This window comes from Canis lupus, chromosome 5 (assembly GCF_048164855.1).
Source record: "Canis lupus baileyi chromosome 5, mCanLup2.hap1, whole genome shotgun sequence".
Classification (NCBI taxonomy): Eukaryota; Metazoa; Chordata; class Mammalia; order Carnivora; family Canidae; genus Canis; species Canis lupus.
Window position 1 is genome coordinate 67,516,165 of NC_132842.1, and position 15,402 is coordinate 67,531,566.

General features: G+C 42.7%; 1 protein-coding gene across 3 annotated transcripts in view; it reads left to right on the forward strand.

Moving 5' to 3' along the window:
* The window catches only part of ABCC11 (ATP binding cassette subfamily C member 11), a 70,448-nt gene that overhangs the window by 12,700 nt on the left and 42,346 nt on the right, over window positions 1–15,402 (forward strand). The window contains exons 3-9 of one of the 3 annotated variants that reach the window (XM_072827133.1): window positions 439–569; window positions 2,821–2,979; window positions 6,980–7,127; window positions 8,173–8,406; window positions 12,500–12,673; window positions 13,498–13,645; window positions 13,815–13,963. In XM_072827133.1, the coding sequence (XP_072683234.1) occupies window positions 439–569; window positions 2,821–2,979; window positions 6,980–7,127; window positions 8,173–8,406; window positions 12,500–12,673; window positions 13,498–13,645; window positions 13,815–13,963 (1,143 nt within the window). The remainder of the gene's footprint in view (window positions 1–438; window positions 570–2,820; window positions 2,980–6,979; window positions 7,128–8,172; window positions 8,407–12,499; window positions 12,674–13,497; window positions 13,646–13,814; window positions 13,964–15,402) is intronic. The other 2 variants (XM_072827134.1, XM_072827135.1) reach the window with 2 other exon arrangements.

Sequence of the window (15,402 nt, forward strand, 5' to 3'; positions counted from 1 at the left end):
CATCACCTCTTATAGTTATAAGTCTTTTTCTTGTGATGGGAAATTTTAAAATAAACCCTTAGCAGTTTTCAAGCCTACAACACAGTGTTATTAACTATAGTTGCCATGCTGTGCATTAATTACAGCCCAATGACACTTATTTCATAACTGGAAGTCTGTACTTTTGACCTCCTTTGCCCATTTCACCCACTCCCCACCCCCACATCTGGCAACCACCAATCTGTTCCCTGAGTACTTCGTTACTGTTGTCATTGTGTTTAGGTTCCACATATAAGTGAGATCATACAGTGCTTGTCTTTTTCTGTCTGACTCTAGGAAATCAGGATATATAAAGCTTGATGTGGGAAGATCCATTGTCCTTGGGTGGCTGGTCTAACCCTCCAAGATAGTGTTTATGAGGTCGGGAAACTGATGCTCTTTCATTTTTTCTTTCCCAAGAATACTTACACTGTAGGAGATGGCTCGTGGAGCCGGCAGGTGAAGAAGCCTGAAGCACCAGCGACAGTCCTCCCTTGGGAGAGATACAATGCTGCCTGGAGAACCATGATTCCCTTCCGTCCCAAGCCAAAGTGAGTTCTGATGGGGAGCTGAGGGGCAGCACCCATTAAGGCAATGTTCCTCAGTCCTGAACACCTAGATCCCTCTCAAAGATGTATCCACATGTCTCCACACAGTCATGTCACCCACTACAGTCACATACCTCCAGAGCAGCCCAAGGACATCAGGGAGGCAGAGTCAGCTCATTCACTCCCTTGTTCATTCATTCCTTCCTTCATTCATCCATCCATCCAACAAGGGTTCATTGAGCACCTACATATGCCAGGCACTGTGCTAGATAGACCTCAGGGGAACAGTGGTAAGCAAGACAGATGTGATCCTTGCTCATCATAGACCGCACACTGGGGAGAAAGACAATAAGCAAGTAAACTCCTAAACAAACACGGTTACAAGCAGCTTGAAGATGTATTATGAAAAAGTGTGGGGGTGCAAAGAGACAGTGAAACAGCGACAACTGGTAGGTTCTTGGTATGTAAGCTGGGCCCTGGAGGATAAACAAGACTTTACTAGGCCAAAGTAAAGGAAGAATGACCTGGGCAGAGGGAATAGCATGTGCAAAGACCCGGCCTTGAGGTGGGAAGAACACAACATGACATGTTCAGGAATGGCAGAGGCCAGTGTCACTGAAGTCATGTGTGATAATGGGCGTGGCATGAGACAGGACTGCAGAGGGCCACAAGTCTCCACAGGGCACATTAAGTATGTTAGTCTTTATTCTAAGAGAAATGGGGAGCTGTTGAAAGGGTCAATTGCCCAATGGTGTGACCCTTAAACTTTAAGGAAATTCAATGTATCCTTTTCCAGTATACATAGCTGAAAATAACCATCCCCAAATGTCTGACTTATAAAACCTTGCTCTCAGGGTCCTGCACAGAATCATGTACATATTCATTTATTCATTGTGTATGGACAAGACCTTAATATTCTTCTAGGCTGATTCTTTAGTGTTTTGTCACCAGGACTCCATTGTTTTTTGTTTTGTTTTGTTTTAAAGATGTTATTTATTTATTCATAAGAAACACAAAGAAAGAGAAGCAGAGACATAGGCAGAGGGAGAAGCATTGGGGAGCCCGATGTGTGACTAGATCCTGAACCCTGGGATCACAGCCAGAGCCAAAGGCAGACGCTCAACCACTGAGCCACCCAGGAGCTCCAGGACTCTGTTTTCTATTTACAATCCTCTCTTTTCTCTCACATGTTTGCTAAGATTTTATCTATCAATGGCCTGCAGTTGTTTTCCTATTTTTAAAAAAACTTGAGCTCCCATCACATTGTTCCCACTAGATTGTCCTCATCTCCATAGAGAATAAGAACCTGGGTACTTAGTGTTCCTAGGCAGCCTCATCTAGAGAAACATTCTGCTTCTGTCCAGCCTTCAGCGTAGCGGTACCTGCTCAAAGATTCTTGCCCTTTCTCTGCAATGACTCATGGTTTCACATATCTGGCAATACCTGGTACAGATCCCCACCCTTCCTTCAGTTCCCTCTCTCTCCAGCCCTGTCCAAAATGCACAGCTGCGGGGGCAGTGTGCAGGCAGTGGGGCGGGGAAGGGGTATGAATGAAGAAGAGCCCATTGTCTAAAACAAAACAAAAACATGCTGTGCGTTTGGCATTTTTATCTTCTCATCTTTCTCCCCGAGTCTCCTTTTTAACTGAATTTTCTTCAGATTGAAACAGATAGCATTAAAGGCAACTTTGAAAAAAAAGTAGATATTATACACAATGCCAACATCTTCATCCAGTTATCATTTCATGTTTGTGAATCATTTCCAGGGATATGATCTTATCATCCTTATTTCCTTTTAATTCCATTCTTACTGTTTTTGTAAAAATTACATAAGCAAAATATAGAAAAAATGAAACAGTGAGAATCTCTTTTCCTGTACCTTTACCAATTCTAATCCCTTTGTCAATCACTATTAATAATTTGATATCAATGTATCCATATGTACAGATATAAATTTGTATATATAAAAACATAAATGCATATATACATATAATACAAAAATATATACAGGGGCACCTGGGTGCCTCAGTCAGTGAAACATCTGCCTTCAGCCCAGGTCATGATCCCGGTGTCCTGGGATTAAGCCCCACATCCTTGGGCTGTGTGCTCAGTGGGGCGTCTGCTTCTCTCTCTCCCTCTTTCCCTACGCCCACTTGTGCTTTCTTTCTTACATGCTCTCTCTCCCTCTCAAATAAATAAACAAAATCTTAAAAAAAAAATGATGACAACTACATGACCTGTGACTTCTCTGCTAGGTTTCCTGCCCCACAGCCCATGGATGATGCTGGCCTGTTCTCCTACCTCACGATGTCATGGCTCACCCCCTTCATGATCCAGGGTGTACGGAGACGCTTGAATGAGAACACCATCCCCCAGCTGTCAGTACATGATGCCTCAGACAAAAATGCTAAAAGGTAAAGTCATATCGAGTAAGCCACCAGATTGGTTAAAGGCCATGTCTTGCAGGATAGGTGACCAGAGATGCAGCGCCCGTCTTTAGACAAAGAGTATTGGCTCTTCTTTGGTACCAAGAAGCCTCACGGTAGTTCATGAACATCCCGAAATGGCACACATATTTTATATATTAGGCTAGAGACTTTTGTCTGGAGCAAGAATTCATGTCTTTAATCAGATTTACCTAAGTCATCACTAACTAGTTGTGTGATTAAGTTTCCTCACAAGGATTAAATGGGGGTAAAATGAATGAGTGATTTCAAATGTCTTATATTCGTGTTCCTACCTTTAGCCACTTCATGAGATGCCAGGTAGAGAATGGCATTTTCCAAAAGTCTTCCAGAAAATGGTAGTCCCATAAGACCTTTCCTGAAAAGAGCATTCATTGGTTAAGGAAGTTTGTGAAATGCGGCATACTATTGCCAGGTCTCAGATTTGTTTACAAAGCAAATTAGTGGACTTAGGACACTGAGAAAACAGAAACTGGTTCAATTTTGACTCAGGTTTCTCAGAATTATTCAGTAAAAGGAAAAAAAATGTTTTCAGGGAGCACCTACCTCTGCCAGATATTGATCAGAATCTCACTGCCTAGCAGCTATGATGTCAGACAAATCACTTTACCCTTACAGAGACCCTGTGTCCTTATGTATAAAATAATGGATCATAAAATTGATCTTATGGTCTTTCACAGGATTGTTTTAAGAATCAAAGGAGAGGATAAATTCAGTTTAAAGCACATGGGAAAATGCCTGGTGCATAATAGGCACCAGTTAGGTGTTTGGTTGTTCTTCTCTGGCCATTGTGAGTACAGGGTTTCCTGATTTATGTCTATTAGAGTGCACTGATTCTGCCATTTTTAAAAAGATTGTATTTATTTATTCATGAGAGTCACACAGAGAGAGGCAGAGACACAGGCAGAGGGAGAAGCAGGTTCCCTGTGGGGAGCCCCATGTGAGACTAGATCCAGGACCCTGGGATCACGACCTGAGCCAAAGGCTGATGTTCAACCACTGAGCTAACCAGTCGTCCCAATTCTGCCATTTTTATTCTATAACTCAGTATGTCTGTCTACCAATACTTTTACCGTCACACCACATTCGGATGTTTTTTGAAAAAAAAAAAAAAACAACAATGATCTGTGTGTTCACCCCTTTAGAAGGCTTCTTTCTCTGTGTTCCCCATTGAGCAAGCAGAGCTCTGGGGTACATCTTCCCTAGCTCTTCAGAAAAACTGCTGTTACTTCCTGGATGATTTGTTGACAAGCTGCCAGCCGTCCTCCTCACTACCACTGTCATCAGCCCAGCGGCAGAATCACCATTATCAGCACCATCATCTTCAGTATGACTATCATAATTCTCCATAGTTTTCATTTTGGTCTATAGTCACAGAGCATTTCCCCATCCGTCGCCTCCTTTGACCATCACAAGGAAATAGGGCACATGCTTTTCCCCTGCTTTACACATGAAGAGACTGAGGACTGAGAGAAGTAAAATGTAGTTCCCAGAGTTATATAGCTAATGAACAGAGGAGGCAAAGTGTGAAGGCAAGTCTTTTGAATCTGGTAATCATGGCCAGAAATGGATATGGTTGCTAGGAGAGCTGAGGGTAGGCTACAGGACACATGAACTTACTTAGTCAAAGTTGAAGCAACCCTAGAGCTTTTTGTCTCTGTGTATTGGGTCATATGTGGAGATAGAGCTGGAACAAAGAGAGGTGGCCCCATAGTTTGCCTGAGTAATATTACCCATAAGCAATACAATCCTCTAACACATACAGGTGTCATGGGGACATTTCTGCTTTATTGACCTAAGGCCCAGACCACCCCCTCCTCCATCCCCACAAGTTATCTGGCCCACACTGATGAGTATGGGATGGGGCAGTTATTTTATAACTCAAGAAGGAAGAGGCAGTCTGGGGTTTTGATGGCAGGTTAGGGAATGTAGGACAGGAAAATTCTCGTGGTGTTTGTTCCTTTCTGACTTTAGGCTGGGCATGAGTGTCCACGGCTGCAGGAGTAGAGAGCAGAAAGGGCTAGAACTGGCTGCCATGAGAGACTTGGCGGCAGAAGATGAGAACCAGAAGCTGACAGAGCCGTTTGAGAACATGCACAAGCAGAGCTGCTCTTTGGCCCTGGGCACAAACAATGGCCCGCCATGCTCCTGCTCCATAAGGAGTGGAAGCTTCAGGGAGTCCTGGAGTCCCTTGGTTTAGTCCTTGGTGTTCTCATCATGGACAGTGGTAATTGCTTTCCAGACAGTGGAACCAAACATTGTGGAGCAGGAGCCAGGAAGTAAAAGGGTAGATGCCAACATGGTGATTGCAGCTGACAGATTGGATCATGGATGTGCAGGAAGCATCCAGAGCCAGATTAAGGCCCTGGAAGCCAGAAGTGCCACAATGATAATTTTCAGTTACCTGCTCCTGCATCAAACATAATATAAAATAAAAAAGGATAAGAGAGTTGACAAAATTCTTAATTGCTGTCATGATAACTTCTTTGATGCTTTTTTCAATTTTTTCCCCAAAGAAATGTTTTCAGTGTCCCTGTTTTGCGGATATAACATGAACAGCCTAGGCATCTTTAGCTCAAATTGGCAAAATAAGGGGACACTTTTAATTAAGTGATCCAACATTGGGGGCACCCTTTGGGGACTTTGAAATAAATGTAGGAACTTTTTGGAGGTCAGAGTTTTAGGTTTTATGAATCTTAATTTGTGTATAAAAGCAAGGGTGACATTATTCAGGGTAACAAGATAGTTGATGAGGGAAAGTTATCTTTTTTATTTATTTTTTAAAAGTAGGCATTGAGGGGAACCCTGGGTGGCTCAGCAGTTTAGCGCCTGCCTTCAGCCCAGGGCGCGATCCTGGAGTCCCAGAATCGGGTCTCGCGTTGGGCTCCCTGCATGGGGCCTGCTTCTCCCTCTGCCTGTGTCTCTGCCTCTCTCTCTATGTCTATCATGAGTAAATAAATAAAATCTTTAAAAATAAAAATAAAAAAATAAAAGTAGGCATTGAGCCTAACCTAGCGTGGAGCCTAGCACAGGGCTTGAATTCACAACCCTGGGATCAAGACCTGAGCTGAGATCAGGAGTCAGATGCTTAACTGACTGAGCTACCAGGTGCCCTGAAAATTATATTTTTATAGAAAAATTCAAACTGTTAAGTACAGAAGGAGTGCTAGAATTAGAAATCACTGTTTTACCAGCCCTAATGGAAGTGGATTAATGGTCATCAATGATGATGAATGAATGGCAGTGAATGAGTCAGGCTAATACATCTTAACCCACTGACACCCTGAACATTACTAATAGAGGAACACCACACATTGCAAAGGAAGTATGCTATATCACCTATTAAATATTTTTGCCAGTGATCTGAATTCTGAATTTCATTACACCTCTAGATCTAGCTAGGAGTTTAATAGAAAATATAAGGCACAAAAGGTTGTGTTAGACAACACCACTAGGATGCAATCAGTCAAATCCAGAATATGGGGAATTCTATGGAATAAATGACCCAGTTTCTTCAACAAACAAACAGCAGAAAATGCAGAGAAAGAGAAGCTGTTACAGGTTAAAAAGAGATGCAAGAAGCCTATCAGATTCATCACTGAAATGCAATATATGGACCTCGTTTGGATTTTGAGTTTGGCCAACTGATTATAAAAACATGTTTTTGACATAATTAGAGAAATTTGAATACAGACCAGGTATTAATTACCATCAAGGAATTTTATTAATATATAATTAATGTGTTATATTATATTAATATATGATTACTAGTTATTAATAATTAGTAGCAATTAATTGATAACCGTTGTATGTCACTGTAGTTTTTTAAAAGGCCTTATCTGAAAGAGATACATACGGAAGCATTTGTAAATGAAATGATATATCTGGGATTTACTTGAAATGCTCTATGCAAAGAGATTTCACTTGGCTCAATTTTCCTCTTTTGAAGGCTCTGCCTCCTTTGGGAAGAAGAAGTCTCAAGGCACGGGATTGAAAAAGCTTCAGTGCTTCGAGTGATGATGAGATTTCAAAGAACAAGAGCTCTTTTTGATATATTTCTGGGTTGCCTCTTCTCTGTCATGAGTGTGCTAGGGCCAGTAAGTGGCTGGCTTCGTGAGGTTTGGGGGGCTCCAGGCTTTAGAGATTAGTACGTTCAAGTCCATACCTGGAGTTGGGAATTACTTGTCTCAGTTGCTACACAGAAGAAGACAACATTTGGAGGTAGTAGAGCTAGTAGTAGTTAAGAGTGTGAGTTCTGCAGCCATTGCTTCGGTTCAAGCCGTGGCCCTTAACTTCTGGATGACTTTGGGCAATTTGTTTAGCATCTCTGTGCCTTAGTTTCTTCAGGGAACCCCATCACACTCTTTATGATGGACCTCCTGGAAACCCTCATGTTCAAAATGGATCGCATAACATTACCTACCTCTCAGTGTGAACTTAAATGAGATAGATATATAAAGCACTTAGAACATAGCCTGGCTCAGTACAAGCCCGCTGCTTTGAGAAATGGCTGGACAGCTATGGGAGTGTAGAAGGCAGAAACTAGTGGCTTCCATGTACCATGATTGAGATGAATCAACTTTATTTCCCATCTTCTAAGTCCTCAGCCTAAGGTTCCTTTTTTTTTGGGGGGGGGGGTTAATTTCTCCCTTTCTCTCTCTTTCTTTCTTTCTTTCTTTCTTTCTTTCTTTCTTTCTTTCTTTCTTTCTTTCTTTCTTTCTTCTTTCTTTCTTCCTTCCTTCCTTCCTTCCTTCCTTCCTTCCTTCCTTTCCTTCTTTCTTTCTCTTTGCGACAGAGAGAGAAAACACATGAGAAGGGGGAGGGGCAGAGGGAGAGGGAGAAACAGACTTTTGGCTGAGTACAGTGTCTGACATGGGGCTGGATCCCAAGACCCTGGGATCATGACCTGATCCAAAGGCAGATGCTTAACTGACTGAGCCACCCAGGCACCCTGTCAGCCTAAGATTCTGATTTCAGAGAGTAAGTCTCATTATCCCAGCTGGGGTCACATGCTCACCAGTTAGCCAGTAGAGTGTAGGGCACTTTGACCATCCAGCCTAAACTGCATGCAAGGGGACAGATGAAAGTCTCTCCAGAAGAAAACTGGAGCACTGAATAATCCAAACTCCTGTTTCCTTCTAGATGCTGTTTATACCAAAGATCCTGGAATATTCTGAAGAGCGGTCAGGGAATATTGCCTATGGGGTGGGACTCTGCTTTGCCCTCTTTTTCACAGAGTGCCTGAAGTCACTGAGTCTGTGCTCCTGCTGGGTCTTAAACCAGCGCACAGGTGTCAGGTTTCGTTCCGCTGTTTTCTCCTTTGCTTTTGAGAAGCTAATACAATTCAAGTCTCTAACACACATCACCACTGGAGAGGTAAGTGCCTGGCACCTTACCGGAGGCCATACTTGCCTAGACTTCCTCCAGATATCCCTGGCTTAGGGGCCAAGGGAAGGAAGAAAGGAAGTTAAGAGAGAAAGGAAACAATTCCTAGGATGAGTGTTGATAATCATCAACAATTGCCTCTGGGGACACAAGAATGGTCAACACTAACCCAGGGAGATGCCGCTTGCATTCAGAGGCTTTCGACAAAATTTATTCATTTATTCAACACATAGTTACTGAGGCCTATTCTGGACCAGACCCTGTGGTAGGCCCTGGGGATATAGCAATGAACATAAAGACACAAACCATCAGAGAAGCACCTTGGGAAGTGCATCCCCTCAGCCAGCCTGGGGAGGAAGGTATGGAAGGATAGGCTAGCTCAGAGAAATCCAGGGAAAGGCAACTGCAGATCACCTCTTTGAGTATTAATTCTTACCTGCAAAGAGGAGTACTTAGAGCTGCCTGGTTATTGTTATTGGTATATCAGTTCCTTGCTCTTGCTTCTCCTACAACATAACACAAATATCCAAATGTTGACAGAGAGTGGAAAAATATGTTCCAACTTATGACCCACAATCATGGGGGTATTAGAATTTAGTATATTTAATTTCATGTTCCCTATTTTTCTATTGCTTACCAGTTGCCTTGAGGAGCATGAATTACTTTTATATTGAAACAGACATTTGAATTCTTAGAAAAGACAACACTGCTCTGAGCCTTTACCCTTTGTGATCTGGCATCAACAACTGTCCAATCTCACCTCCTCCCATCTCCCCTCCTTCAGCCCTATGTTGGCTTCCTCCCTTCCACCAGGCGAAGCTAAACTTCAGTCCTCAAGCACACCAGGCATTTCCACCTCCTGGCAATGTTGCTCACATTGCCCCCACCCCCTGCTCCTTTATAATCCCATTCATCCATCATGGATGTCCTCTCCTTCATGACCCTGCCATCCACCCCCAATCCCCACCAAACACAAATCTGCCTGTCCTACTAACACGATCCCCCTTTAAAGACACAAACCCTTTCAGATTCAACACTCTGTCCCTGAAAATGCCAACATTTGAATTACACAGAACAGACGATATTAAAAAAAAATCTACTAAATTAACCACTGCCATCAAGCGGATGCTTCCTCTAAACCCAGTTGGTAGCAAATGTAAGATATTTATCATCGTTGCCATTATTCTTCACCATTTTATTAGTCTTGTAACCTGAGGCCACTTGTTCAGTCTCTTTGAAGCTGTGGAATAATAAGACGAGCCTTATAGGATTGTTGTCTCATAGGAGTTACTACACATAAAACACATAGAGAGGGGACAGCAGTTCTGAAGTATTAAATTGTATTACTGACTTCTCTTAGGCCTTGAGCCTGGGCGCTCCCTGTCATCCTGCATTTGACTGGAGTTAAGATCCATGGCAGCCCTTCCCCATGTTTATCTTAGGAGGAGTCATCATCATAATTGCTAACTTCCACTAAGCCAGACATTGTCCCCAGGTCTTTGCCTTGTTAACACAGTCACTCCTCTGACAACCCTCTTACTTGGTAGTTTCAGTTTTTGTCTCCATCTTCACAGAGGTAGAAACTGAGGCAAGAAAGGAATAGGAAACATGTACAAGGTCACAGGATTGGCGAGCAGCAGAGTCTGGCTGCAGGGTCCAGGCTCTGAATCAGTGTACTTACCTGCCTTGCCAAGTAGAACTTCCACACTGAGGTCTGCCCTGGTTCCTTTCCTGTGTGCCTCTACCCTGAGCACTTGCTGTGTGCAAGGCCAATTTCCCCCAAACATCCTCATGAACATAAGACAAGATGACCTACTTGAAAGTGGGGGTGAAAGTAGCTACTCACATGAGTAGTCCCAGAGAGCTGCTTCCATAAGTTTTACTTTAAAATTAATTTTAAAAATATAATAAGACAAAATCAGAGAGGGAGACAAATTGTAAGAGACTCTTAACTACAGAAAACAAACTGAGGGTTGCTGGAGGCAAGGTGGGATAATTGGGTGATGGGCATTGAGGAGGGCACGTGATGTAATGAGGACTGAGCGTTACACACAACTGATAAATCACTGAATTTTATCTCTGAAATTAATAATATGTTATATGTTAATTAATTGAATGTAAATAAAATTTAAACAATTAAAAAATAGACAAAATAGAAAACACTTGCACCCATTCACCTTGGAAACAAAAAAAGGTGGAATAGATGACTCCCAAGACCCGGTCACTTCCAATATGCCTAGAGGTGACCACCACTATCAATTCCGCTTGTGTCCTTCTAGACTTTTCAGGTACACATGCAGGTTTTCTGTAGAAAGCATATTGTATCTTGTGTTTTTACATAAAAACACAAAGTTTTTATTAAAAAAAAGTTAAAAAAAGTATGTGTTTTTACATAAATGATACTACCTTTTAGAATGTTCTGCTACTTTGTTTTACTAATAGAGAGTATATGATACAGTTTTCTGGGTGATTTTTTTACATCAAGGATGCTATTATTTGTGCTGTTTTGAATCTTTTCTTTCCTCTTCACTATGCCTTCCATATTAACACATATAGATCTCCCTCGTTCCTTCTCAACTATGCTTACTTATAATTATAACATTTCCTCCCCCTCCATTTTTACTGAGATATAACTGACATATAATGTTGTATTTGTCCAACGTATATAGGGTAATGATTTAATCTGCATGGCAAAATAATCATTACCGTAAGTTTAGTTACCATCCATCGCCTTACATGGTTACATTTTTTTTTCCCCACAAAGAGAGCTTTTAAAATCTACTATCTTAGCAACTTTCAGATATACAATATAATATTAACTCTGGTCACCATACTTATTTATAACTAAATATTTTTACCTTTTGATCACCTCTACACATTTACCCCACCCACCTTAGAGCATTCTCAATGTGGCAAAGTGAAGTGTTTTATATGCATTGTCTCATTAGTTGTCACATCAGTGCTATGGAGTAGATTGTGTTATTATTCCCATTTTATTGCTATGGCAACTGAGGCACAGAGAGACTGGGTAATGTGTCCTTGGTTCTACAGCTAGTATATGACAAGTCTGGGACATGAACTCTGACAGTTTGCCTCAGGACCCAGTATTATCTAATACTCCTTAGGTGGATGCTTAAAAGGTGGGAAGGTTAAACTTTCCCCATGAATGGACATTTAGAATGTTTCCAGGGTTTTGCTGCTATAAGCACAACTACAGTGAAAGTCCTTGTGCGTGCTTCCTCTAGCACTTGTGAATGTTTCTCAACAGAGAAATGAAATAGCCAAGTCATGGGGTTTGTGCAATTATTAACTTTTAAAGATACTGTTCAACTCCCTTCTGAAGTGGCTGTACCAAGCTATGCTTCCTTATACATTTTACATTTTTGTAAAGATTCAACCTGGAGCACATCCTGGGAACTGGAAGGACATAAATTTAAAGTGAAAAGGAAATTACTTCTTAAGGCATTCAGATAGGTCATTCTAGAAGACATTCATGATTTTGGTTCTTAAATATTTATTGATTTGGAATGTCAGCTTTTATGTGATACAGAACTGGGCAATATGTGTTAGGGAGCAGGGAAGTGGACAGAAGAGTCATAGCAAAATAGAAAAAAAAAAGGATAAAAAGACTTAGTTCCTGCCTAAAAAAAAAAAAAATTCAGCCAATAGTAGTAGTAGTAGTAGTAGTAGTAGTAGTAGTAGAATGAATAGAATAGAATGAGATAGAAGACTAGAAGTAACTCTCTGGAGAATCTGGGTATGAGAAGTTATAGCAAGAGTATAGTAAAATATCACTTTTATGAAGCAAAGTCTGCTTCTGCAGATCCTTTATATTTCATTGACATCCTCACAACAACCATATAAAGTGGGTATAATTATTTCAGCTTCATAGGTGGAGAAGCTGAGGCTCAGAGTGGCACAGTAATGGGCCCAGGGTCACACAGAGAGAGTAAGAGGAGAGTTGTGAACTTGGTGCTTTTGTCTCTTGCACCCTGCTCTCAAGCCTTCCGGTCCAGTGCATGTGTAGCCCCTTCCAGGTATCTGAAGAGGTGATACCTGTGCCCTCGGGCTTGCTGTCTTACAGGCCATCAGCTTCTTCACCAGCGACGTAAACTACCTGTTTGAAGGGGTGTACTACGGTCCCCTGATCTGGCTCATCAGCTCGTTGCTGATTTCTTGCACTCTCAGCTCCTACTTCATTCTTGGACCTACTGTGCTCTCCGCCACTTTTTGCTATCTCCTGATTTTGCCAGTGGAGGTAACGTCTTTCTTTGCCACCCATTTGATGTTGGATGGTCCCTGGAACCCCCAAAGCCCTGGAATCTGGGGTACTAGTGAGTGGAAATATTGACTTCTGTTGACTGTTCATTCCATTGTGGTTACGTTTCAGCTTTACTTTCTGCATCAAACTGTTCTCTGGCCACAACATTGGCCAAAGAAACAAGAGGTGAATAGGATGGGCAACAGTCCATCTCACAGATCTGCTTCATGGACTTTCCTTAGTAGATATCCTCCATATAAGGGTCTGGTTCCTTCTCTTCTTCCCAGAATGTGGTAATGTAATAGCCCAGATAGCATTTAACACTTGGCCAAGTATAGTATAATGGGAGAAGGGAAGCAAATTTGCTGACAAAGACTCAGGTAAAATAAAATTGGGCCAAATGAGAAGTGACTTTTGGAGTATGTTTCCTCTGGATGATTGAAATCAAAGGTTTTCCTCCCTCAGCACAAGTATTGTGATCAAAAGGTGATTGTAACTGTTGGCGGGTTTAGGGTTCCACAAGGCCGAGGAGTCATGTTTCTGTTTAGTTAGCCACAGCCTGGCTTGGGACATAGGAGAGAAAGGCTCCCAGGATGTGTGAGGCAGGTGCCCTAAGGCAAGATGGAGACATTTCTATTGGAAAGTCTTCAGCAGGACCCTAGAACTTAGAGTCACAATGGTTCCAATGGGGCTGGATTAAATCTGGGTATTTAACCCACATCTGGATCTTACCTTTGGACAAACTCCTAGTTGCCTTACTTAGGCTGGGCTGAACTCTCCTGCCCTTGTCAACAGAAGCTCTTGCTGCATCCTGACTGCAGGTGCTCCTGATCAAAAAGATTGTTAAGATACACAGTCATTTATCTGAGATCAGCGACCAGCGCATCCGTGTGACCAGTGAAGTTCTCACCTGCATTAAGCTGATTAAAATGTATGCATGGGAGAAACCATTTGAAAAAATAATTAAAGGTACAGAAAATCTCTTTTTCTGCTCAGAGCCTCAGGATGTCATGGTGGGCCAAGCCTCTCATCTTTTGGGGGGTTCTTTCGTGCTCTGGGAGTTGTTCGGTGCTCTTTGGAAAATGCTCTTATAACTGGTTAATTTCAGTGCCCCCTCCCTTTTTAAAAAATATCTCAGACCTCAGAAGGAAGGAAAGGAGACTATTGGAGAAGTCTGGGATCATCCAGAGCCTGACCACTGCCTCCCTGTTCATAGCCCCCACGGTGGCCACAACGGTGATGTTCCTCATCCACACATGCTTACAACTGAAACTCACGGTTTCATTAGTAAGTGCTTGGAATGCTTTGTCCCCCTCTCCCCTCCCCCATATTGATAGGGAGCTTTCCTTATGTGTCTTTTCTTAGACCTCCCCGCTCAGAGATCTGAAAGTTTGCAAACGGATAATAGATGTAGACTTCGATTTTCCAGACATTTAGGACGCTCAAACTTTGTTCTGCCTCAATCTGCCTGAAAGAACTGACATCCCTTGGATAGCAAACATGGGAGGGAGAAATGAGAAAGTCATCTAGGGGCACAGGGGAGGTGAAATGTGTAGTTAAAAACCTGATGATTCTGATATATGCCTTGAGGTTGCAAATCCTAAACTAAGGAGTTTCTCTGAACCCAAAATAGAGAGGCCCTGGGAATACACTTTATGTAAAAAACTAGAGCTTCTTTTGTTTTCTCTTTGTGGTCTGACACTGGCCCAGAAAAGCAGCAGCTATCTTTTTTGGGGTAGCATCCCAGTTCCCTGAGGAGAAAAGTCAGGGTGCTGCTTTGGGAGAGGTTTGAATCCAGGTGGACTTGGGGCAGAGCAAAGCAAGAGGGGGAGCATTTGAGAGTCTGCAGCCAAGGGTTGTTTGTGCTCCAGGCAGCAGGCACTTCTCCTTGGCCCAGACATGCATCAGAAAAGCACCTGTGAAGGCTTGAGGGTGGACGCAGGGACTTTTGTAGGAGAAACTCTCAGCAGGACTTTGGGGCGTTGTGTCCAGGCAGCAGGCACTTCTCCTTGGCCCAGACACGCATCAGAAAAGCACCTGTGAAGGCTTGAGGGTGGACGCAGGGACTTTTGTAGGAGAAACTCTCAGCAGGACTTTGGGGCGTTGTGTCCAGGCAGCAGGCACTTCTCCTTGGCCCAGACACGCATCAGAAAAGCACCTGTGAAGGCTTGAGGGTGGACGCAGGGACTTTTGTAGGAGAAACTCTCAATAGGACTTTGGGGTTACACTGCACTCACACAGTGAAGGATGAAGGAGGGAGTGAAGATGCGTCATGGACTGGAAAGTCTCCAATGTACTTTAGGTCATATTCTGGGATCCTGAGTGCCGAAGGTGGTGTGTTGTAGTCAGGAAAAGTCTCCAGTAGGGAGTGTGGTGTGAATTAGGCTTGAAGTGCAGGGAGATTTGGAACATTAGAAGACTAGAGTATCTAAGGCAAGGAAGATTAAATATAATTGTAACAGCAATAATCGTTCCAAGCTACTTTGAGAGTAGACAAACTTTCTCGTGTGTACTTTCTCAGTGTTTCCCCACCTTTATTCCTGCACCTGCTTGATGATTTTGGCGGTTAAGCCAACAGGAAAATTCAGCTTGTTGGAGGAGGGGCCCTGGCCAAAGTTGCAGAACTATCCAGTGGTTAAGCTATAGCAGGAGCCAGGCCTACAGAAATGGAGTTGCCAAGATGACTGCTTCTTCCCCATCCCCACTCTTTCCAGTCTCCCCAGAAT